At 30.3% G+C, this 27293-nt stretch overlaps 1 protein-coding gene across 1 annotated transcript; it reads right to left on the bottom strand.

The window, feature by feature from the left end:
- Positions 1 to 319: 319 nt before the first annotated feature.
- On the bottom strand, positions 320 to 2427 carry LOC112716781 (F-box/kelch-repeat protein At3g27150). Its single transcript, XM_025768777.3, has 2 exons — positions 1972 to 2427; positions 320 to 1717 (listed from the first exon to the last, which is right to left on the bottom strand). Exon 2 carries the CDS (start codon positions 1671 to 1673, stop codon positions 450 to 452), a length of 1224 nt encoding a protein of 407 aa, XP_025624562.1. The 5' UTR covers positions 1674 to 1717; positions 1972 to 2427; the 3' UTR covers positions 320 to 449.
- Between the last annotated feature and the right edge of the window lie 24866 nt (positions 2428 to 27293).

Raw genomic sequence — 27293 nt, 5'->3', positions numbered from 1 at the left:
CATCTTCATTGTAGTATCCACCTTATATGATAGCTTGATTGTTCGAATTGATGTCCTAGTGAATGCATGAACACTCTTCAAAAAATGGTCACACAGTCACACTAGAGGTTACTAGGCAGTACAACCATATTTACACAATTCTCTTAGCCCTGAAACAGGTTCAGGTACCTAACAACATGCTACCTTATCAAATATATGACACATGAGAATTCCAGAGGCATATCAAACCCAAATGAATTGTGAATTAGTACGCCATGCCATACGTGAACAAATTGGTGAATACATGAAACTATGAAAAATAAAATAAAAGGCAGGTAGGTTTAGAATTAGAAGGTTGAATCTTATTATCTGATTCCTTGGCTTTTAAAGCAATTATTATACTTCCTTACATTAGTTTCCCTAGAAACAATGATCAAAGAGCATCAGAATCTTTAACCAAATTCAACCTTTCAAGCTAACATCACAGCACAATTGCGAATAAAAGGATTCAGATTTGTGCTGCCACATACAATTCTCGTCCACTTCAATTTCTCAATTCTTGGATCAGGGCAGCAAGTGTAAATAGTGAAAGCGCAACCCGAAGAAGAAGAAGAAGCAGTAGCACCACCAATAACAAGGAGCTCATTCCCCAGAGACTTAAACGCCACACCCCATCCTCCTCGAGTATCAGCTCTCACCGGCACCGGCCCCAATGTTTTCCACGAATTACTTCCTTTCACATAGACCTTCAGTTCATTCGACGAAGCGTCCAGCGTGTAAAGCTCGTTGTTCGCAACCGCCACCAATGGCGGCGACCGGGAACTCGGAAGAGGAATGTCTTTAAGCATTCCGGGAATCAAGATCCAGGTATTTTTCCCCTGATCGAAAAATTCCCCGGAAACAAGATCGTTATCATACTCATCCCGCCCTCCAAGAACATAAAACCGGTTGTCCATGTAACAACCGGAACAAAACTTTCTCTTTTGTTTCATCTCCGGGAGCCGCTCCCAGGACCGGCTCTCGGAGTTGTATTTCTCAGCAGAGCTGAGAACTTCCTGGCAAGTTGTGGTCTCCAAACCACCTGCAATATAAGCAAAGATTCCTTTCGTCGCCGAGGCGAAAAGGCACCTCGGATTAATCATTTTAGGCGCCTTGAACCATTTGTTCGTTGCCAATTCAAATCCCCAAACAACCGTGCCGTCGATCTCCTTACCGGAGACGAACAGATTAGTCCCGGCGGCGAAGGACTCCTTGTCGCCAAAATCAAAACTGTAGTCTGATGGAATCACTGGAATCTTCTTGAAGGAGGTAAAACTGGAGTTGAAGGACCACCAGTTGCTTTCATCGCTCGCGATGAAAACAACCGGTTCCTTCAACCCTATCTCTCGCCGGATTCTGAAGACTTCACCGGTTTTTAGGAATGAGAGGAACTGCTTGTTCAGACAACAGAACTTCCAGTGTTCTGTTATCGGTAATCTTGCAAGAATCAAGGTCTCAAGCTCATCGCTTAGACATGGAATCTTATAGTCAAAATAATCTGCATCCTGAAGTTTATCTTCTGAGGAAGAAGTAGAACCGTTACCACTAGAGTGTGACAATTCAAGAATCCTCATCTTTTCTGATGACGGATTATGGCGACACAAGCAAATGTCGCCAATAAAGCTCCACGCAGGAAACGCTTTCCTGTTCGACATAACCAATTTCTTTTTCTTTCTGAATTTTTGACAACTATCTGAAACTGAAAAAAACAAAAAGAAAAAACAGGTCAATTATATATAAATACAAGATTAAAATTTAAGAAGGAGAAGTAACGAATTGATGTAACTGAAGTGAAGTGATGTCACTTTCAAGAAACAAAGAATGTTTTGTTAGTTTCAGAAATGAGATATAATAGATATGAATATATTTTTCTTAATGGATATTTAAGATTTTAGAATAGTGATCTCTAAATTTATGTTACAAAAAAATAAATAAATAAAAAAAGATGCTTACCTAGGAAAATCCCAAGCAAGAAAAATTAGGAAGCTTTCATCAGATGATGGGTTGAACCACATCAGAGATTAACGCACAAATATTTTTTGTTTTTTGGGTTATCAAAAAGTTTAGGCATATGCATATTCATTCAGATTTGCAGAACTCAGAATGTGAAAAAAAAAAAGGGTGGAGCTATGAACATTACAAGGGTTTATGCATATTCATTCAGATTTGCAGAACCAAACAAGACAAGGCACACATATATAGTGATAATTTTTTTTAAAAAAAAAAAAGAAAAAAAAAGACCGAGTCAAAGAAAGGATTAAATGGAAGAAAAGCGTTACAGAAACATGTTCTTGTGTAATTAAAACTTATAAAAGAGACGTTGGAGGAGGAAGTATTATCCTAGTGAGAAAGATGGAGAAAAAAAGAGAGAATAAGAAGCCATTAATAATCTGAGAAGAGAGGAGATCCAAGATAGAGAGAGACACCTTCCATATATATGGTGAATTGAAGTTAGTACACTTTGACATGTGTTTGAAGATTAAAATTTAAAATATAGTGAGAGAATCAATATTTTAATTAGCACCTGCATCACCATCATGGCCACTACCAACATGCATATTTCCATTTTTTTATTTAAAAAAAAAACACCAAGGGCTTTTTAGTAAAGAGGGAGACACTAATGAGAGCTTCCTAGGTAGCTTCATCACTCCAAACATGAGAATCAAAAGGGAAAAATAAAATAAAATAAAATAAAAATACTATGCATTAAATGTTAAGTGAGTAACTAATTTGTTTGTTTTTATAATTTTATTAAATTTTTAATTAGATTTTTATATTTTTTTAATTAAATTTTTATATTATTTTTAATTTTATAATTAAGTAATTTTTATGTTAAAATGTTAAAAATAATAAAATATTTTTTTTAAAATATATGTGATAAAAATTTTAATTAAATTTTTAATTATGAATATTTTAATTTGTAAAAAAATATTTAATTAATTTTAATATTTTTTATGTTAGAAATAATTTAATTATGAAATTAAAAATAATATAAAAAATTAATTAAAAAATATAAAAAGTTAATTATAAATTTGATAAAACTATAAAAATTAACAGATTAATTAAACTAAATACTAATGATCATGTAAAATATATATATATATATATATATATATATAAAAGGATGCCTAATTATTTTCTAAAGTTATTTTGTTGTTTTCTTTTTTTTTTTGGTCGAGTTGTTGTAAACGATCTAAAAAAATTGTGAATTAAAAAAAAGAAAAAACTAAAAGGGAACATCTTCTACAATATTCAAATACCTATAGTTGAGGGGAGATCTTTGTAATTTACCCTTTTATTTTCTTTAACATTGTTTGAATTCATTTTAGATATTATTAGATGTACCGTAAAAATGTCTATTTAAAAATTAATAATATATAGTTTGAATATAATGTCGAAATTAATTTAATATCAAATAGATACAAATTAAAATTAATACGAAATATATTTTAATATTACATTAATATATAATAGCATAAATTTTTTTTAACAAACATTATTATATTGGTAAATCCAAATAATATTTTAATTATATTATTTCTATTCTAGCTAGTAATGTCGAAATAGATTTTTATTACAATTATTCATGCTATAAAAACATGAAAAAAACTATACTTTTTAAATATAGTTCGATCCTACTATTATTATCAACATGCTGTTATACACACACAAAAAATTAGTTATTTGTATAATATATATATTAAAAAAAAATAAGTCATTGATTTTTTGATCTGCAGATATTTAACTCATCAAAATTTTGAAAATATATTTATGTTTTGACCTTTTTAAAATTTAGATATATTGATCTTTCATGTTCACTTGGGTTTGTCGGACTCAACAAAAAAATCAAACATAATTTTCGTTGTACTAACCTGGTTGATACGAATGCACACGTGAAAGAATTTTTAAAACTGAACAAATTAGACTCAGGGATCAATATGTTCAGATTTTGAAGACGTAAGAGACTTAAATGTATTTTTAAATTCTCAAGAACTTAAATGTCCGTAGACCAAAAAATAAGAGATCAATTTATCCTTTTCTCTATATTAAAATATAAAATATATATTAAAATGAGTTAAATAATATATATTTTTATATAAATATATAATTAATTTAATAGTTGATTCTTGATTTGTATATAATATTTTTTATATTATTATTTGAAGTTTTCCTTTAAAGATAATTTTAAAAGAATTTCTTCAACTTTTTTATTCTGCTTTTTAAATATTGTTAATCTTCATATCACTTTTTTTTTTCTTATTTTGATAGCTGGGTGTAAATAGTAGTTTAGTGTAGAACCCAATAAGAATGTGATTTGTTAATCAAAATCCTTTTTATTTATGTGTCTTTTCTATTAGTTTAAACTAATTTTCACAAAAAAATGAAATAATGAGTTTTAATTACTTAAAATAGTATTTGTTTTTAGAAACTTAAATTAGAATTAAGAACTGGGATTTAATATTGTATGAACTAAAATTGTTTTATTTTTTTCAATACCTTTAAAAAATAAAAACACAGGAATTAAAATTTTTGAAAATAAAAACTGAAAAATTCTAACAATAATATTTTTTTTAATAACTAATATAAGAATACTTTAGTAAATATTCTTATTTCATGTTCATATTTATTTTGAACCAAATTAAAAATTAAGGCATAACTTAGTCTTGTATACTTTACATTTAATATAATACAGAATTGTAAATTATTTTCTATCTTTTAGTCTTAATCTCTCTTCTAAACACAGTCTAAAAATCTAAAATTTAATTTTTGATGATCTCAAAAGAAAGAATTTTAGTATAAAATTAATAAAATAAAAAAAGTCTATAAAAAATTTTTACATAAATTTAAAAAAAATCTTAATGTTAAATATATAATTATTAATTTTTTTTATCAATTTAAATTTTTTTAAAGGAGTGGTATCATGATAGTGGATGTTTAGTTTTATTAGCTGTTATATAAAAGATAATAGCTTAGCCATGAATGGTATTCAGTTCTAATTTGACGTTGGTTGTTATAGACTTGACTGTATATATTGGGTTATTTCCTTTGCAATTTGTAATTAGTGTTAGACTTATTTATTAATAGCTAGAATTTGGAGAGTGGTATTGGCATTTCTGAATTTGATTATGTGATTTTTTTTTTAATTATTCACTATTTTTTTTTTCATAATGAGAAAAGGTTAATATCCACTCAGCACTAGAATTTTATACTAATTGTAAAATGAAAAAGGGAAAAAATGTTCCACTTTTATTATTATTATTATTATTATTATTATTATTATTATTATTATTATTATTATTATTATTATTATTAGAAAACAGTTTCCTTTATCTAATTAAAGATCATCGGTAATAAAATGAATGGTATGATTTAGAAATGAATAAAATATGTAAGAGAATCAAATGTTTGTTAATGCATATCGTGCAATAAGTTTCACTGCTTTTGTCAAGATAAAGATCCATCTGTCGTGGCATCCACAAGCTTAAAGCTAGTTAATTAATTATTATTGAGACCTCTTATTTTCTAAATCTCAAAACCATAGCATTCTGCTTATTATGTATACATACAAATAAATTCGCCTACATCATAGCCAGAGATGTTTCTCTTTATTGAAATGAGGTATAATATTAAATATTTATATCAAAATGAGCTACTAAAATTAATTATTAATATAAAATTAATTATTAAAATATAAATATATATTAAAAATAAATTAAATTACATATATATTTATATTTAAATATATTAATAACTAATTTTAGTAACTAATTTTAATGTACGAATAATATTTTTTATTAAACAATAATTAAATTAATTCTTGAAATATCAATTAATTTTCAATTTAATTCTTGAAATATTTTATCAATCGAATTCATATTTTAAAGATTTAATTTTAGTCGCGTTAGTCATGTCATCACTTTTTACATTAATGGTATTAACGAAAATTGATGTAACACGTTAAGTTATATATCAGTATATTCTCTCTACATTCTAATTGACATTTGGCAAACAACACAATATCTTTATAAAATTTGTTCAAATAAGTTTTTTAAGTGACAAGCTATACTCTAATCCTAAAATATTACATATATATCCCCTTCTTATGGAGTGTAGCTACAACAATTCATACAGCACAATTTTAAGAAAACCCTTATGATGGATGATGAAAATAGAGGTTGCTGGAATGAAAATGATCAACTTTAAAGTACTGAAAATGTTTAATCAACTAGAACGAAATCCTAATCCCAAAATAATTTTTAATTCTAGCAAAAAGACGCTAACAAAAAATAGAATTTAATAATGGCACAATTCTAAACAGAAGTTCAGTAACAGAAAAAATAAAAAAAAGTTCTTCTACAAAATTAATTCTATAAAAAAATACAAAAATCAAAACCAAACAACAAAACAAACACTAAATATAACCAATGAACAGAAAAACCGATACTCCTTTAATATTCAGCCCTTGATTAACTTTCATGAATCAATAAGGAGTAAAATTTTAATCCCACAAACAATTTTCAGTTCCAATAAAAGACGCTAACATACAACTAACAAGAAACAGATTTTATCAATGACACAATCCTAAGAACAAGTTTAGTAACCAGAAAAAAATAACCTCAAACAACAACAAAAATGGGTGTCGGTCACGTCTTCAATCACTGCACCGAAGCCCACTCCTCAATGGTAAACTTGCGAACACGCTGCGTCGGATATTTCAATCGGCGACAATAATAAAAGCTTCTTTGTATTCTCCTCAATGACGTCCAAAATTAAAAGAAGTGAGAGAGAGTCTTTTGAAAAAAATAAGAACTTGAATGAAAGTAAGAGAGAAAGAGTTCTCAATCTCACTAATTGAAATAGGAACCAGAACGACGTTGTTTTAATGCTGACCTGTAATTTAACGTGCCAAATCAGTTTTTATTAATGTCACTCGTAAAAGAATTTGATTAACTTAAAAATTTTAAGAAATAAATTTGATTAAAAAATATTTTTTAAATTAAATTAAAAATTATATAATTTTTTAAAAATTAATCTAACCATTTACTCGAATAAAAATAGAACATGATATGAAATGATTTTAGTTTTGCCTTCTTTCCAAAATGTACTTGTCATTCTTCCCATGCAAAAAGTTGGCCACTTTCTACATGTGTATGTGAAGAGTTTAATTAAAATTTGCAGCAATATACCAATGTAATGCTACATTTAATTAGGAATATTATACTTTGACCAAATATGGTGAACTTCAGTAATGACAATAACATAGAGGAATTGTTAATTAAGAAAATAATAAATAAAGAAGATGCAATTTTTAGTGGATCTGCCTTTCAATATTTAATCTCTAGGGTGATGACTGATCTGTTCCCTAATCAATTTATTTAAACTCTAGGGTCATCTATCATTCCACTAATGATGTGGCGGATTTATTATTTATCCTCCTCTAATAACATTGTTATATCCTCTAATACCCAGAATATAATGGAAATTCTTTCTTATTTAGGTTTTATTTTTTATTCTTCTCAATATGGAAAAAATTAATCATAGGTAAGTAGTTATTAGACATTCGTGTCAAAATAAGAGAGGTTGTTGAATTTACTAATTGAATAGCATTTGATGATAAGTAGCTACAGTTCAGCCAAAGATAAAATGAAGAGATTTTATCATATATCATGTTAACTTATTTGAGTTAGTGTAATAGTTAATTTATTAATTATTTGTTTAAATAAATATTAAAAATTTAAATTTTATTTTATATATATATAGTAATTTATTGACTAATAATAAATTTTAAAATAAAATTTTGATCAATAATAAATTACTTTTTTAATTTATCGAGTAAAAAAATATCGTAAATAACAAAAAAATATATAAAAATGTTAAAAGACTAACACTTTTAGTATATAAAAAAGAATAGTGTTACGTTGGTTTTAAAATAAAACGAAAATATGGGGAAGAAAAAATATTGATCACCTAGGATTTCTTACATTATATATGAGAAATTGAGAGTTGTCTTCTTTTAATTTCGCTCGTTGCCTTCTAGAAGATTAAGGCTTATGGCTCATTGGTTTAATGAATTAAATTGCGTTATTTTTAATTTAGAATATTTCTAAGATTAGTTTTAAGTTTATAATTTTATTTAGATTTTATAACATGACACATTAATATTTATGAATCTTATATCATAAATAATAATTTAAAATTAAAAATTAGATTTGACATTCTAATTTTAATCATAGTTTAATTAAAATTTTATATTATTTATCAAAATAATTATACAAATAATAAAGTTTTATTAATTTTTATTAAGGTGATACTGATATTATCTCTTTAAGGTAAGATTGATTTTATTTTATCTATCAATTCTAATATAAATTTATTATATATTATTATATCACTAATTTTATAACTAAATTGTTATGTCACATAACATTTTTTCTGTGTAATTGAATTGAAATTTTTTTTTTAAATTAATGAGATCTCTCCTCTTTTTTTTATCTCTTTTTTTCCTATATTACTCAATTTCTCTTATATATTATTACTAATTATTAATTATTGACTAGTATTTTTATCCATAATTATATTACAGGAATATATAAATTTTTTAAAATTATGTCGATTTCATCCTGACATTATGGATTATGGGACAAAATATTTCTAAAATCAAATTACTTTTACAAAAAGATCATAGAGAATAAAAGTTTCCGTCAGCTAAAAAGACCAGAGTCTCCGTAGATAAAAAATTAAATAATAAAATTTTTAGTTATTATTTTCATTTGAAAGAGTTTAATTTATTACTAATAATTAATTTTAATATTCGTTATCTAAAATTTAAAATGATTTAACTTACTTTTGATTAGGTGTTAAGTTTGTTGTACAAATATAAATAATTAATTTTTATGCTTTCTATTTAAAAATAATATTTTTTTCTCTATGTATATAAAAATATAATTAGATATTAGCAAAAAATAATTATATTGATAGTTATAAAATTAACTCAAAATTAATTTTTTTAAAATAATTGAATATTGATTTTAACTTTTAATCATAACATTAGTATTCTCTCCAAATTATATTTAATAAATATTTGAAAGAAGAGAAATAAAAATATAGATTAAAAAAATAAGTAGTAAAAATTTAAAACTAAATAAGAAAACTAAAAAATATGTATATAATAATAATTTTTTATTTTAATTATATTATTTTGTTAATTTTATTTTTGTAAAACAAAAAGATAGAAAAAATAGAAAATGAGAGAAAAGAGAGAGAAAGATAAAGATGAAGACTGAGAGAGTGAGTTTGTTAATTTAAAAAAATATATTTTAATTTTAATAAAAAAAATCGGATGACATATATGTTGATTTTTCAAATTACCAATATAAAATATAAAATATAAATTATATATAGAATGAGAAGGATAGAGAGAAATAGTAAAAGAGAGACAGATAGATGAGAAAATTTAAGAAGAAAATTTATTAATTTTGAAGAAAAATATTTTTTCTCAATTTTAATAAGAAAATATCATATGACACGTTTAGTTATTAAATTAGATAATAAAATATAAATATATAATAAATTATATATAGAGTGAGAAGGGTATAAAGAAATAGAAAAAAGGGAGAGAGGTAGATGGGAGAATTTAGGAATGGAGTTTATTGATTTTGGAGAGAAATATTTTCTTTCAAGTTTAATAAAAGTGTCATATAACACATTTTGTTATTAAATTAGATAGTAATATATAATATAATATAATATAGCTATATTTTAAATTCAATATTTCAATTTTAATTTTAATACAATTAAAGAATATCATGTTGTATATTTTGATTGTCAAATTTGTAATTAGTCATTGATAATGATATATAAAAGAGATAGAGTAATTGAAGAAATGAGAGGGATACTGGGATAGATAAAGGGAGAGGAAGAATGGAAAAATTCTTTAATTTTAGAGAAAAATATTTGATTTTAATTGTAATGAGAGAATGACATATGGTACATTTTAGTTGTAAAATTAGTAGAAAAGAGGAAAAAAAATTTTAATTTTAGAGGAAAATATTTAATTTTAATTACAATAAGAAAGTGACATGTGGTACATTTTAGTTATAAAATTAGTAGGAAGGAGAATAAAATTCTTTAATTTTAGAGAAAAAAATTTAATTTTAATTATAATAAAAAAATGACATATAACATATTTTAGTTATGAAAATAGTAATATATAATAGAAATATAATAAATTTGACAACCAAAATATATTATATATATAATATTTTCTCATGGCAACTAAATTAAAATCTAGGGTTAAGTATGATTTTGGTCCCTAATGTAGGGGCTGAAAATTTTTTTCGTCCCTCGCCTTTTTTTTGCTCTAAAATGGTCCCAAAAGTTTCAGTTTATTTTAAAACCGTCCTTCGGATCAAAATGCCCCTATCCCTTCTTCCCCAAAATTATGCAAAGCACCAGCACCACCACAACCACCACCACCCACCACCCACCACCACCACCACCACCACCACCACCATTATCAGAACTCAGAATCAGAACAACAACAACCACCACCACCACCACCACCATCATCATCAGAACTCAGAATCAGAACAACCACCACCACCACCCCCCCATCCACTGCCACTCCATCACCAGCATCCATCACACCAAAACATTAGAAAATCCAGAAAAATCAACATCAGAAAATCAACATCATCATCGTCATCCTCATCAAAACCCAGAATTCAGAAAATCCAGAAAAATCAAACAACAATATTACTCAGAATCAGAAAATTATCATCATCATCAAGAACCCAGAATCAGCAAGAAGAAGAAGAAGCGGCGGGCGGCGGACAACGGCTCGGCGGTAGTGTCGGCGGGAAGAAGAAGAAGAAGAAGAAGAAGAAGAGGCGGACAGCGGGCGGCGGTGCGGCGGTGGGGAAGAAGAAGAAGAAGAAGAAGAAGAAGAAGAAGAAGAAGAAGAATAAGTAGCGGTGAGGTCGGCGGTGGGGTCGGCGGGCGGCGGGAAGAAGAAGAAGAAGAAGAAGAAGGGTCGGCGGTGCAGCGGTGGGGTCACCGGGCGGCGGTGCGGCGGCATTGCGTCCCTCTTCTCTCCACCCTCCACCTTCTACCCTCCCCCCTCCCCCACACCTTTCTCGGCCCCCTCCCACCCCGCTTCTGTATCCCCTTTCTTTCTTTTTTTTTCTTTATTTATTTATTTATTTATATTTATTTTATTTTATAATTTTTTTAATAAAGGGTAATTTGGTAATAAAAAAATATAATTGGTAAAAAGGACGATTTTAAAACAAACTGAAATTTTGGGGACCATTTTGGAGCGAAAAAAAGGCGAGGGACGAAATAAATTTTCAGCCCCTACGTTGGGGACCAAAATCATACTTAACCCTAAAATCTATTATTATATATGATTAATTTGATAACAACCAAAATACATCATATGTAGGGATGTCAATGGGGCAGGGCGGGGGCGGGGGATGCCTCTCTGCTCCCCATCCCCGTCCCCATATTTACTTCCCGTCCCCGTTTCCACAGGGCCCCATTTTTCGCGGAGACCCCATTCTCCATCTATCTGATAGTTCTAACTAATTATTAATTTCCATATGAATAGAGGTATAAGTATTCATTCTATACAAAAATAACAAGATTTTATACAAAAAGTCTAAACAACAAAGATGGTGACTTCTTTCGAAATGACGCAATGGGGGGACGCAACGGCAAACCAGAGGATAGAGAAGTGGATAAGGTGGGAGACGCGACAACAGATAAGAGAATGGACACGACAACAAAGTTACGAAAAGTAACGCCGCAAATAGAGAGCACGATGCGGTGAGGATCATGGTACGGTGAGGTGTGACGATGTGGTGAGAAGGGAGAGTGGTGAGAGAGTGGCTGCAAAGAGGTTGGATGGAGTATGGACAACGTTAGAAATTTCTGAATTGAAGAAGAATTATGCAAACGAGAATTAGGAGTTTTGGGTTTCTATATATATATGTGTGTGTGTATGTGTATGTGTGTGTGTAAAATAACTAAAAAATATATACAAAAAATAAATTATTAAAAAATTTATAAAGTTCGGAGATCTCCGTTTGAATCTCCACATCTGCCTCAGAAAAATTTTGTCCCCATCCCCATTCATATGATACACCATATCATTATACATAAATTTTTTTTTTCAAAATTAAGATTTCTCTCCATTCTCCACTCATTCTATTTTTCTTGGTATTTTAACCCGTATGCTAATATTTTTAAAACTTATTACCAAAATACTACTATTTATTCACATGATATGATTTTATTACGGTTGCGGCTATTAATTTTTTTATATTTTGATTGTCTCAATATATTGATGCATATATATGGGTTAATTTTGTATCTCTAAAACTTTAAATAGGTAGATTTTGCCTCTAAAATTAAGTCCGTTTAAATTTCGGGTTAAACGTGCAAAACCCGATTAACCTGCAAAAAATAACGGATTAAACAGGCTAGTTCGCAGGCTAAATGGATGGCCCGTTTATTTTTCTTTTACATTTAAAAAAAAAGTACTTTTAGTCGATATTTCTCCCATCCCGACCCTAAAATCTAACCCATCAACTAAAAAAAATATTTTTAAAGATTTTTTTTAATCTAAAAATAGTATTTTTTGTCAAAATATTTTTTAAAAAATAAAATTAAATGATAAACGGAATGGCATGTTTAACCCATTGGACTGACCATAAACGGTTCAGAATAGAAAATTCTAGCCCGCAAATAAAGCGGACTTAAACGGACTAGCCCATTTAAGAGACTAATTTAATTAATATTTTATCTTATGATATAATATAATTGATAAAATGTAAACAATTATATCTAAAAATACGACTTAACTGGTACCAAAGTGTTCCACATAAAACTAACATTGATAAGCTAAATCTGATGGACCTAAATTAATTTTATATATAGCATGTAGACTTTGCAAAACATAGCCTTATGTTAATTCAATAAACCCTGATATTTGATATATATATATATATATATATATATATAACCCCCTAACGTTTCTTCCAATTGGTTTTACGATTTCAAAGTTCAAACACACTTGATTTCAATGAATGAAATAAACAATATTAATTCGTTTTGGAACAGTAGTACTAATATATAACCTATATAATTAACTTTGGGACACTAAAATTCGTCATGGCATGCTTCAAAATTTGAGCTAATAAGGATTAATTTATGTCTCGCGTTACAATTGGAGCTCACAAAAGTGACATCAATACTTTTATCTAGTTTAATGTCTGTTACTTTAAGGGAAAAAAAAAAAAACTAATAACCTCGTATCTTCTTCATATATGGCTATATGCATTGAATGTAACATATATTCTTCCACACCTTGGTTGTCTCGTGTAAAAAAGACCAAATAAATAAATAAATATGATTTACTTTTTACCAAGTTATTATAATAAAGGTTAAATTAAGATGAGATAAAACCTGAACTCTAATGTATGTATAGGTGTATGTGTTACTACTGTTATTACCTCGATTACAGAATCTTGATCAGGATTCAAAAAGATCATATAAAAAGTGATTTTCAATACCAAGATATTGGTAAATGATCATGTAATTCAGATGATTAAAGTTGACAGCCAATTACTAGTGACAAAGAAGAATTGAACCCACTATGCTTTAATTTATAAATAAATTAAAGTATTTTTTGTTTTTATTCCATACGAGTAGAATTGTTAAAATGAGTTAAATTTATTAAGTTAGTTTATTTATTTATTTAAATAAATATATTTTATTTTTAAAATTAAATCGATTTAAATTTTAGATTAAAAAAATTGAGTCTGATTAACTCATAAAAATAGATGGATTAAACAAGTTAATTTGCGGGCTAAACAGGTGACACTGTGTGAGGAGGAGATTAAAATAACAAAATGATACAATCAAGTATGATCAACACATACAAACAATCGAAACAAAATATTATTTTGTTTTAATATATTTCAAATATTATTTTCGCAAGACAAAATTATGAATTATCCTTCCAATTACTTACAAAAGCAAACTGAAAAAAAAATTCCACAACAAAAGTTTCACTCGTTTTGTGAGTTTTTTTTATTGTTTGTGACAATTTTAAACCCCTGTTAAAATAATTATAGTAGTTTTCTGCGTTTTAAAATTTGAAATTTGTGACTACACGCGTGTTTTATAGTGTAACTCTTCATTTTTGTCTTCTCGTTTTTCGTTTTCTCCTTTTTCTCTTCTTCCTCCTCTTTCTTCTTTTAAATTCGCACACATGGATTATTCTTCTGCTTCTTCTGCTTTTTCTTCGCGCACGCATATTCTTCTTTTGCTTCTTCTTCTTCTTCTTCTTCTTCTTCTTCTTTCGTTGTAGTCATCACCAACAACACCAACATTTTGCTTGGTTAAGTGGAGTTATAAAATTTGATTCACTTTATTGTTAATGTGTTCAGATTGATTGAATGTTTATCACGCTTTATTCAGCACATGATTGATGTTCGGTTCAGTGGTGTTGGTCATTTCGGTTCACCTGATTGTTATGTGTTCAGTTGACTTCTTTTGCATGAAAAAATGCTATTCTTGATGATTTAATGTTTATGACGTTTTTTTCGGCACATGAATATTGCTTGGTTCAGTAGAGTTGCTCATTTTGATTCACTTGATTGTTAGTGTGTTCAGTTGAGTCATTGTGTATGTAGAAATATTTTTCCTGTTGATTGAATGTTTATCACGTTTTATTCAGCACATGATTGGTGTTCGGTTCAGTGGTGTTGGTCATTTCGGTTCACCTGATTGTTATGTGTGTTCAGTTGAGCTGAGCCCTTGTGCATGCAGAAATATTTTTCTTGCTGATTGAATGTTTATCACGTTTTATTCAGCACGTGATTGGTATTCGATTTAGTGGTGTTGGTCATTTCGGTTTATTTTGGTTCTGCACAATTCAAAACCCTTCTTCATCACCTTCTACTGCTTCTTCACTAGATAGAGAAGGAGGAAAAAAAAATACAGTAGCAACAACAACAAAAGAATGACGATAAAGAGAAAACACGTGAAAAAGAAGAAGGAGAAAGAGGAGGAAGGCGAAGAAGAAGAAGACGTTTCGTGCGTAAACAAGCATGAGAAGAAAAAGAAAAAACGTGGGTGGGAAGAGAAGAAACGTGAGGGACGAAGAAAACAAGAAAAGTACGTGATTTAAAATCACTTGGATAAAACTTAGATGTTAAAATTGTTTTTTTTTTTGGTGACTAGATGTTAAAATTGTTTAGATATAAAGAATATCTCTCAAAATTTAATGTGCTACAAACGTACACATATTATGGCAATTACTTAAAAAAATGTTTGATCCTCTTCTTTTGTTTTTCATATTATTTTCTATTTTCTTCTCTCTTTCCATTCCTTTTTTTTCATATAGTATGTTACTTACACATGTTCTAGAAGATTAAGGCTTTATCGCTCGATCACACAAACACTAAAATTTAATTTACAATATTCTAAACTACTACTTTTGTTTCATATATATATTCCAGAAAAAATATTACACGTGCTCTAAATAATATATTACCCATCTAAATATTACAGTGGCAATACTCAATATCTAAGCACTGGATTATACATACAATATTTTAAAGAAATAAATCAATAATTATGTGTGCATGTGAATTTTCGCGTGTTAAAAGATTCGATAAGGCGGAGTAAAGAAAGAAAAAAAAAGGAGGAGGATAGAAAATAAAGAAGATGGAGAAAAAGAAGAATATGAAAGATAATAAAAAAGAAGAGAAGAGTAAGATCAACGGAAAAAAGAGTTTCCGTTTATTGGTAGAACGTGGTTGTGCGTTATTTTAAATTTTAAACTATTTAGCTACTATTTTTACTATTATTTTATTACTATACATTTAAATCTCACATTCCAAGTTAAAATTAGGCTTTGAGCAATCTGAAGAGGTGAGAGAGCTAATAAGTAATAACAATACTTTATTTTTGACATGCAAACAACGGGCCATAATTTAGTTTACCTTTGATCAATTCCCATGGTTTTATCCCAACGCAGTCTTTATGGTTAATTAGCATCTTTCTTTATTAACAAAACTAAACATGTTATTCCTTTGGAAAAAACTCCATCCTTATTAAACGTTTATTATGAAATAAAAAATATTATATTTTTTATTAGAATAGACTACTAATTCAATTTTTGTCTATTTTTTCGAATGAGAATGTGGCTTTTAAGATAAAAATAATTTATCAATTTCGAACGAAAAATACTAATGTGTCACATTAACCCTGTGTGCTAGTACATCTTATTACTGACGTAGATGTTTGTTGCATACGTAAACAATATGAAATAATCAGGGACTTAGTTATCCCGATTCATCACTTTCGCAAAAAAAAAAAAAAACGTCGCCATTTCAATGAAACGCGATATTTCATACGTTTTTGGTGTTCATCTCTTCCATTGAGTCTAATTGGTTGAGCCCTAAGTCGTCATGAGCAGCAACAGCAACAAAAAGCTTAGTTCGACGCCATTTTCATGGGTTTGGAAGAGATGTAGACAATGATGAAGGCAAGAGTACAACTGTCAGTTCTGCTGTTAGTGTTGGAACAAGGAACAACAAGAAGAAGAGGTTCAATATTTTGCAGTGCTATTATGTAAAAAAAAAATGGACAATGACATTCTGAGAATTTTCCACGAGTCTAGTAAGGAGCCAAGAAGTAACAATCCTTGAACCTCTTCTTCAACACAAGAACAATATAAAAGCACTCACAACACAATATGGCAACAACTATAACAAACAAATATAGCAAGTAAAACAATAATAAGAACACACCGAGATTTTAACGTGGAAAACCCCCTCAATGTGAGAGGTAAAAACCACGGGTCATCCAGACCAATGAAATAACTCCACTATAATCAAATGAGATACAAGAGAGTCTCAAACAAAGCACAAAAACGTGCATATAACCGGCCAAAACATCAAAGCACCAAAGCTCATATATGAGAAGTAAGAAGATGAAATATACCCAAAAAACAAAGCTTCTATCGAAGCCAATTTCTCCCTCTGCGGACCTCCAATTAAATCCTCCACCGTTCAGAATAAAGAACAAGATGTGAAAAATCTACAGTCCAAATTTCACGTCGATCCAACGGTGAAATAATGAGAAACTGCCGTTAAAAAATTGTTTCTCTGTGTAAAAATGGGAAACCTAATTTCTCTCTTGCGAAGCCAATTTCTCCTACTGCAAACCTCCAATCAACATCTCCACTGACCAGAATGAAGAACAAGATGAGAGGAACACACAGTTTAAATTTTAAACTGATCCAACGGTGAACAACTAAGAAACTGCCATTTGAAATTACTATTTTGGGCAAAAATAGAAATTCTGTTTTCTCCTTTCTTTCTCTCTTTGGTGGCTATTCTCTCTACCTCTCAATCACCCCTAAAATCTAATTAAGGTTGTGACACAATGGGTGCAAAGAGACACCCTCAAAATGTTGGGCTTGGGCCTCATAAAGGAGAGAAAAACCCAACAAATCTCCCCCTTCTCGACTAGGTGGAGGCCCTCGCCATTCCGGCGATCAAACAACATGTTTCAAACTTTTCTCTTGACAATGCTTTTGTCATCATATCAGCACCATTGTCATCAGTGTGAACTTTTTCAAGTTCTAACAACTTGGAATCTAACACATCTCGTATCCAGTGATACGTAACATCAATATGTTTAGATCTTGCATGAAACGTAGAATTCTTGGCAAGATGAATAGCACTTTGGCTATCACATAACGGTCTTGCTTGAAACCAAGTGCTGCAAAAAAACTTCTTCATCCACAACAACTCTTTACATGCTTCAGTTGCTGCAATAAACTCTGCTTCTGTGGTAGAAAGTGCAACACACTTCTATAGCCTTGACTACCATGAAATAGCTCCCCCTGCAAACTTGACCAAAAAATCTGAAGTAGACTTTCGAGAATCAATATCTCCTGCCATGTCTGCATCAGTAAAGTCAACTAGCAAAGGTTTCTCACCACCAAAACTCAAACTCAAGTTAGTTGTACCTTTGAGATATCTCATAATCCATTTAACAGCATTCCAATGTTCTTTACCAAGATTAGAGAGAAAACAACTCATAGTACCAACCACATGAGCAATGTCTGGTCTAGTACACACCATAGCATACATCAAGTTTCCAACAGCTGAGGCATAAGGAATTTCATTCATTGCTTGTTTCTCCTCATCAATGGTAGGACACTGATTGGTGCTCAACTTAAAATGAGGAGCAAAAGAACTATCAACACATTTGGCATCATTCATGCCAAACCTTTGAAGCACCTTCTTTATGTACTTCTCCTGTGGCAAATAAAGCTTCTTGGAATCTCTATAACGAGTAATAGTCATGACCAAAATCTGTTTGGCAGGACCCAAGTCCTTGTAGCAAAGAACTTGCTCGACTGTTTCTTCAACTCATTAATCCTCAAAGCATTCTTACCCACAATCAAAATATCATCCACATAAAGCAAAAGAATGATAAAATCATCATCATAAAATTTTTGCACAAATACACAATGATCTGAAATTGTCTTACGGTAACCATGTTCCCCCTTAACAAATTCAAACTTCTTGTACCATTGTCTTGGAGCTTGCTTCAACCCATAAAGACTCTTCTTAAACTTGCACACAAAATCTTCCTTTCCTTTAACAACAAAACCCTCCGGTTGCTCCATGTAGATCTCGTTATCTAAATTACCATGAAAAAAAGTTGTCTTCACATCCATTTGCTCAATCTCCAAATCAAGAGACGCTGCTGATCCAAGCACAGCACGAATGGATGACATCCTCACAACAGGAGAAAATGTCTCCTCATAATCAACACCTTTTCTCTGGCTAAAACCTCTAACAACCAATCTAGCCTTATACCGAGGCTTAGAATTATGTTCTTCATTCTTGATTCTGAATACCCATTTGTTCTACAAAACTCGCATACCCTTCGGTAGCTTCACCAACTCATAGGTATCATTCTCAAGGAAGGACTTCATTTCTTCTTGCATAGCTTCAAGCCATTGAGCTTTGCTTTCATCTTTAATAGCCTCTCCAAAGCATTCAGGTTCTCCCCCATCAGTCAACAAAACAAACTCATGTGGATAATACCTTGATGAAGGCTTCCTCTTTCTTGTAGACATTTTGAGTGCATTTGCAGGAATTTCCAAAGCTGGTTCTTCATCTTGATCATCATCACCAACTTCATCAAGTATCGGATCAACTGTTCCATCTTCACCTGCACTTGTATCATGCTCATTATTTTGAGCTTCAACTCTACCATCTTCTACCATAGGCATAGAGGGAGTAATATCCAAGTCAGAAAAATCATCACTAGGCTGAACCATTGGCTTCTCCGCATGATCAACATCCTTCAATGTTTGGTCTTTAACAAAGACAACATCTCTATTTCAAATCACCTTCTTGCTAACAGGATCATAAAATCTGTAACCAAACTTATCCATGCCATAGCCAATAAAAATACACTGCCTAGTCTTTACATCAAGTTTAGATCTCTCATCTTTGGAAATATGAACAAAAGCTTTACATCCTAAGACTCCTAAATGATCATAAGAAACATCATTACCTGACCATACCTTCTCTGGCACTTCAAATTGCAAGGAAACACATGGTGTCCGGTTCAAGACATGAACAACAGTGCTCAAAGCTTCACCCCAAAAGGATTTTGCCAATCCAGACTGTGACAATAAGCACCTAACTCTTTCAACCAATGTTCTATTCATCCTTTCAACCAAGCCATTCAACTGAGGAGTCTTCTAATGTCTTATACAATGCTCTTTACAATAAGTATCAAATGGACCTAAATACTCACCACCATTGTCAGTATGAATGCATTTCAACTTCTTCCCAGTTTCTCTTTCAGCAAAAGCTTGAAATTGCTTGAACACATTCAAAACTTGATTTTTGGTATTCAAAGTGTAAACCCATAATTTCCTAGAATGGTCATCAATAAAGGTTACAAAATAGATAGACCCTCCAAGTGTTCTTGTCTTCATCGGCCCACATACATCAGAATGCACCAAGTCAAGTATCTCCGACTTCCTTGAAGGTGGATTGCTCTTAAAAGAAACCCTGCTTTGTTTTCCAGCAAAGCAATGTAGCAAGTGTGAGGAGTGTTGAAGTTAGTCCCACATCAAAGAAAGCAAGGAAGAGTGAGGAGTTTATAAGATGAGAGACCCATTAACTTGACACCTTAATGTTTTGAGTTGGATGTGGTGTCTTCTCATCTTATGTTCTCTCACTTGATTCCTTCCCGAAATCTCTCCAGTTGTCGAGAGCTCTCCACGGTTGGCCCAACAAGTGGTATCAGAGCCGATGATTATCAGTCTGGTGGTTTTAAGGGGTATTCAAGGTGAAGCATCGAAAGTCTTCTCGGCAAAGGTGGTCCGGGCAGCGTATTCCGCAGTGTGTTGGACGAATACTCATGGTGGTGGAGGAGCTAGAGAGGAGTTTATGCTTGATGTGGAGGCTCACACTTGAGGAGGAGATTGTTAGTGTTGCAAGTGTGAAGAGTGTTGAAGTTAGTCCCACATCAAAGAAAGCAAGGAATAGTGAGGAGTTTATAAGATGAGAGACCCATTAACTTAACACCTTAAGGTTTTGAGTTGGATGTGGTGTCTTCTCATCTTATGTTCTCTTATTTGATTCCTCCCCAAAATTTTTTTGGTTGTCGAAAGCTTTCCACGATTGGCCCAACAAAAAATACAATTCTTCTTGTTTTCAATAGAGTTAACACCTAATAGACTATTTTATGGTTATCCAAACTTTAAAATAATTTGAATTTTTGTTAAGTTTGTTTAATTTTTCTCTTTTTGATATTTTTAATCATTGTCTGTGTTGTACAAAATTAAGGATCACACTGTAAATAATTTGCATTGCTTGATAATTACATTGCATCATTTGATGTTAAAGGTACAATGTCCTTTGGTTTTGAAAGTTGGAAGTAAAATGAAGATTAATTTGGATTTACAACTAAGTTGTTTGATAGGAAAATGAAGGGTCTAAGTGCAAAATTTAGAATTGCACGCTAAAAATTATAAAATTATAAAGAGCAGCCATAGATGCTTTAGTTTTTCAGCCTTAGTTATTGCTTTTTTGTTGTAAAAATTGTTATTGCAAATGTTTTTAGGACATTTAATTTGAGGCAAATTATGTAAATTTATCTTAATATTATGTTATGCAGTATCTTATTTCTGATATTGAGCCTCTGAAGAATTCTCATATCCCTAATCTTGAGTCTCCAAAAAAATTTTCTTTAGAAAAGTCTTAGGTGACTTCTTCTTACTTTTCTTTATTTTTGTTTTGCCCAACACATAAAGATTATAATCAATAACAAATATGCAGATGAATTCAGTTTTTATATTAAATTATCAAAGAATTTATGACAGATGCAACAACATTGTTTTTCTCATATGGCTGATTCTAGTCATATGCATAAACAAATATAAATAAGACAATTCGAATCCCAATCATTAAATTTTAAGATGCTTAACATTTTGACTATTGAAACGACAATATTTTTTACGGGCGTGGATCAGAACAACTAAGTCCCTGATTATTTTACATTGTCCACTTATACAACAAACATTTACATCAACAGTAAGATATATGTACCAACACACAAGGTTAATGTGACACGTCAGGTTTTTCATTTGGAATTGACGGAAAAATACTCATAGAAATCACGTTTTGTCACAGAAATAGAGGATATGGACCGAGGTGGATTGTTTTTATCTTGAGTAGTCGCGATGTCATTTGAAAAAATGGACAGAAATCGAATTGGTAGTTCACTCTTTTGTTAATTAAACACGTCTTAACTTTTTATTTATTATATTTATATCAATTTTATTAGGTGTATGTTAAAATCAACTATCAAAATCAGTCACTAATATAAAATATATATTAGAATATAATACATATTAAAAATAAATTAAATAACATATATTTATATATAAATTAATAACTATTTTTAATAGTTAATTTTAATATACATATAATATTTTTTATTTTATATTGATGATTCAAATTTAAAATTTAATATTTTTAATATTTTATTTTTTTCCTTTTTTTAACCTTCAATAATAGTTAATTTTCAAAAAACGCTATACGGTTTGCTTTTTCTTAGATGCATTATTAGCAATGTTGAGTAACAACTAATATTAGGATATTTAGGTTTTTAAGTCACATTTAAGGACACCCTTTTTTAATAGACCTTAATATTATTGTTAATTTAATTCATTATAAAAAAGTACTATTTCTACAAAGTTTTTTTTTTTATGAACAAAGATGCTTATACACCATTCCCTATATTATAGGTTAATTACTGAGAAATAGAGTTAGTGAAAATTTCTTCTTAATTTCTTTTTAGATTAGAATTAACTAAAACGATGTACAGATTCACACGCAACAAAAATCTCATGCATGCATCCAAAAGAACTTTCCAAAAAGGAGTGCGCTTGCTATGTATATTCACATGCTCAAAATATTGTTGGCCCTTCAATCATCGTAATAGTTGGATTTAATCTGCTTTATTCATCGTGAATCAGAATTTTATTTAAAAATTTATTATTAGTCAATAAATTATTGTAATATAATATAAAATTTAAATTTTTAGTACTTACTTAAACGGATTAATTAATAAAATTATCTAACAATTTTTATTAATTATTATCTTTATATCAAAATGTCATGAAAATAATCACCCATTGTATACATGAATCAAGACTTCTTAATTAAAATATGACATACTTACTATATAAACTAACTTTATATTTGTTAATATTACATATATTTGTACATTAATTGGCACCTTTAACACACTAATAATATAAAGCGGCAGCAATTTGTTAATGAGATTTGAATAAAGTATTAATATAAGCATCAAAACAAAACCATCTCTGTTGGCTGTTAGCTACTTATGTTGCATATATACCGCAATTTAAAATCTTTTCCAAGATTTTCAGGTCTTTAAACAGTTAATTGCACCAATGAAGAGGCATATAAGTATCTAATAAGTATATAACACACATAATTGGAGCGAGATCTTAGATGACGTCATTGTATATTCCTCTTTAATTAAGATTCAGACCTTTTAATTTCACTTTCTGCTGCTACATATTTGGTAAGCCAAACTTGTCGCTTATTGTGGATTGATTTTGCTTACTGTAAGCGACTTTAATTATTAATTATTTATTTATTTTTTATTTTTTACGGTATCCTCTAACCTATTGTGATACTGAACTTTATTTAAAAGTTCGATATTGATCAATGAGTTGTTATATGCATAAGATGTGATTTAAATCTCCGACGCTTAATTAAGTAGACTAGTAAATTAACTAATAGACCAACCTAATTTAGTTATTTATTTATTTATCAGTGGACACTAGCTAGCTTCATAAATTCCTATATATCTTTCTTGATGATGCTCTATATACTATAGCTAGGAAGATACAAGTTAAAAGCAGCTGCTAAAATTTAATTAAACACCACTACTATATATAATGACCCTGTTATTTAATTAATATTATCTTAATTTGTTATGTCCCTTGAAGGTATTGAGAAGAGCTTCCAATGAATTTGGTCTGTTCCCAAAATTCAGTGGAACTATACTGTTCATACTACTATATATATTTATTTTTTACTCTTATGGTACATAAACTGTTCATATTTAATTTTGCTATTCTTTAATTTCCTACGTTGAGTTTTGGTGAATTTTATCCTTTTTGGTTGAAAGATTTAGTAATAAAGACTTACACAAGTCATTTATCATTCTGTCTTTGTTAATTGTCAGCCATGATCAACCATTCATATTTACTGCACACTCCACCACGGTATAAATGAAATGGTGATTGCTCTGCTGCCTCTAAAATAGTGTCTAATTTATTTAAAAAGATAAATTCATATTATTTAATAAATTTTAAATATTTAATTTTTTATTTTAGGAAGAAAATTATTAGACAATTTAGATACTAAAATAAAAAACATTATAGAATTCACCAAATGAAATATTAAAAAGTTATTTACATTTAGTCTTCGACATTTACACATTTATTCACTTACTGTAAAAAAATAAAAATTAAAAACAAAAAAAGAAATATACATGTTCACTTTAGTTGATATGTTCTTTCCTTTGTTTAAAAAAATAAAAATACAAGTTGATTGAAAAATGATATATTTATATTAAAAAATATTATATGGGCACAAAAAATTAATCACTAATATATTTTGGTATATAAATATATGTGTTGTTTAATTTATTTTTAATACAAAATTACTGCTGATTTTTTAGCTGAAATTTTATGTAGGACCTCAAAAATGAGGAAAAAAACTCGGGTCAAATGATGTATTCAAAGGTGGTATGTAAATCCCATTAAATTAGTAAATAATTAGTTAATAAATTAAATTTTAATAAAGAAAGTTAAAAATGTGAATATTATATTAAATTAGATTAGAACTCATCAAAACGAGAATTTTGACATTAATTTAAAAGAATTCGATCTAAGATTGGATTGAACGGGCTGAATCGGTTGAGCCGGGCCTAAATCGGGCCGTGAGCCCAACCGGCCCAACACTTAAGTGAGCTGAAGCTCATCTTCTTCCTTCCCATTCAGCATAAACGCTGAACACAGCCAGGGAAGGGGAGAAGAAGATTCAACCTAACGCCAAAATAAAACCCACGTAATTTCTCGTTCTGAGCTCCAATCGCCGCCTGTTTTGCGGCCACGCGACCACCGCATTGAACTCAATGATTCTACCGGAACAATTTCTTAGGTAAGTCACTTTATCATTCCAGTTCTTCTACCCCTAATTTTAAAAAATTGTGAGTGTCTAACTTGAAGAATTTGTTGATTTTGGTTCTCTAGGTTAGAATTAGCTTGCGAAATTCGTTGAACTTGACTCTCTGGATTTGTGAGTATTGTAAGGATTATTGACTTTAATTAGTTTACTGAATTAGTGTATGAATATTGAATTTTATATATGGATATGTAAATTTGGGTGTATATGTGTTATGAATATGTATTAGGTTGTATATGAATAATTGGAGCTTGAAATTGTGGACGTTGGAACTTGGTGGAGGTTGAGCACTAGTGTTTTATTGAACTTCTGGGACTGTGTTTGTTTTGGTGAGTTACCTTGATCACTACGTGAAAACCGCTCAAGGTATGGTTTAGGTTTCGTGTATATAATATTTAATGTTCTGTGAAAACATATGCTAGATGACCATAAGATAAGTTGGAACGCACGGAAATGTACAATGCTTAGTATCCTTGATATTTATAATGTGAGTTGGTTATGTGATGGTGATTGTTGCTATATTGATAATAGTGTGAAAAGTGATTGAGTTGATGATTATATGATTATATACATATTGAGTAGTGCATGATAAAATTGTTGAGGCGTGAAATTGTGTATTGTTGATCTATGATGGATGATAAAATGGTGAAAAGTTATGTTGCTGGGATATTGTATCTATTAGGGCTGATTTCAGGTGTGGAATGGTTGATGTGTGAATGGTAAATCAATGAAATAGAGGTTTAAAAGGGTTTGTGAAAAGTTGGTTTTGGCAGAACTTCGGCAAGCTATAACTTGGCTTCCGGATTCTCAAATTATTTTCAACTTGTTTTAAATGAAAATTGGGTTCGTGAAGTTTATGCCGTTTGAAAAACAGATAAAAAATGGTTTAAAATGACTAAGTTATACACGTCGGAAGTTTGGGTCGGGAATTGGCATTTCTGTAGCTTTTTTTTAACTTCACCAAATTTTTATAAAAACGTACGCCCACGCGTACGCGTGGCATGGAATTTACACGTACGTGTGGCTCATGCGTATGCGTGACATGAGGTGCATACATACGCGTACACATGATAAGGGGATGCGCACGCAAACTGCCTTTTTATACTCCCACACGTACGGGTGAGCCAGGCGTTCACGTGGCCCATATTCCAGCAAATATGATTTTCTGAGTTTTAAATCCTATTTCAAACTTCTAAACCTCTATTTTCATTCTTCTAGTCATAAATAGTAGTAATGAGCCTGATAACCAGATGAAGTTAGAAAATAGAAATAACTTGGAGGTGAAGTAAAGCTATAAAGGTAATGAATTGAATATGAAATGTTATAAATGGTTATGTATAATATTTGGCTTAAGCAATCAAGTGATCTAAGATACGAGATTCCCTGGATAAAGTACCGCGGCTTACCACCACGCATACTAGGTCGAAACTCGATACTCTGTTGATCCTATGTCGTAAGGGTGACCGAACACGTATAAATCCCTGGGAATGGTACCCCCATTGAGCAATTGATATTTATATATGACGAAAAGCTATGTATAGACTCTTGGGGATGCGCGACGAGGGACAATCCAAGGGTTTAGCAAACCGGATTTGTCGGGTTAGCTTAATAACCGACAGATGAGACTCATCAGCCATAGAATAGGCATGCATCATGTGCATATTACTTGAATTACTTGTTTGTACATTAACTGGGTATGCCTAAATGTATTTTCTATGCTAATTGTATATCTGTTATCTGCAGTACTTGTACCTTTCTTGTGCTTGCCTTTATCTGTTTTTTTTCTGTGATATGTTGTCGGAGATGGGGGTAAGGAGGAAAGGCGGTAAGACTTAGAGTTAAGATTAAGTTAAGCTAGATTTAGATACTCTTAGAAGACCACCTTTTATGGCATTTGTTTAATACTTTAAGCTTTATAATCTGAGAGTCGGCGTTCTATGATTGTCTCTGGCATTTCCAAGACCTTATATCTTATATGCGTGGCACCTTTACCATGCTAAGAACCTCTGGTTCTTACCCCATACTATGTTATTGTTTTTTTCCAGATGCAGGTCGAGAGGCACCTCGTTAGGCGTTTGGACTTCTGAAGCGAAGTGGTTATTGGATTTCTTTCTGTTGTATAGTTATGTGTGTGTGTGTGTATATATATATATATATGTACTTAGCTTCCTCTCCGAATGACTTGTTTCTTTTGATCCTCTTAGAGGCCTATGGAGAGATAGGGTTTTGTTTACGTAAACTTGGATTTTGGATATGTACATATACATGTAAATATCCTCCGGCCAGTCTTGATTTCGCAGGTTAAGTTAAGAGTTTTGTTATTTTGTATCTTTGGCCCTCTATTCCTGGTTTTGTTATCTTGTGCTTGTTAGTTATAGCTTTCTTAGTATGCAAGTTAACTCGTTTTCTGAGGGTTGCGCTTTTTATTTCGCG

This window comes from Arachis hypogaea, chromosome 10 (assembly GCF_003086295.3).
Source record: "Arachis hypogaea cultivar Tifrunner chromosome 10, arahy.Tifrunner.gnm2.J5K5, whole genome shotgun sequence".
Lineage (NCBI taxonomy): Eukaryota > Viridiplantae > Streptophyta > Magnoliopsida > Fabales > Fabaceae > Arachis > Arachis hypogaea.
The sequence above is the reverse complement of the archived record's forward strand: the minus strand, read 5'-3'. Positions and strand labels throughout refer to the sequence as shown.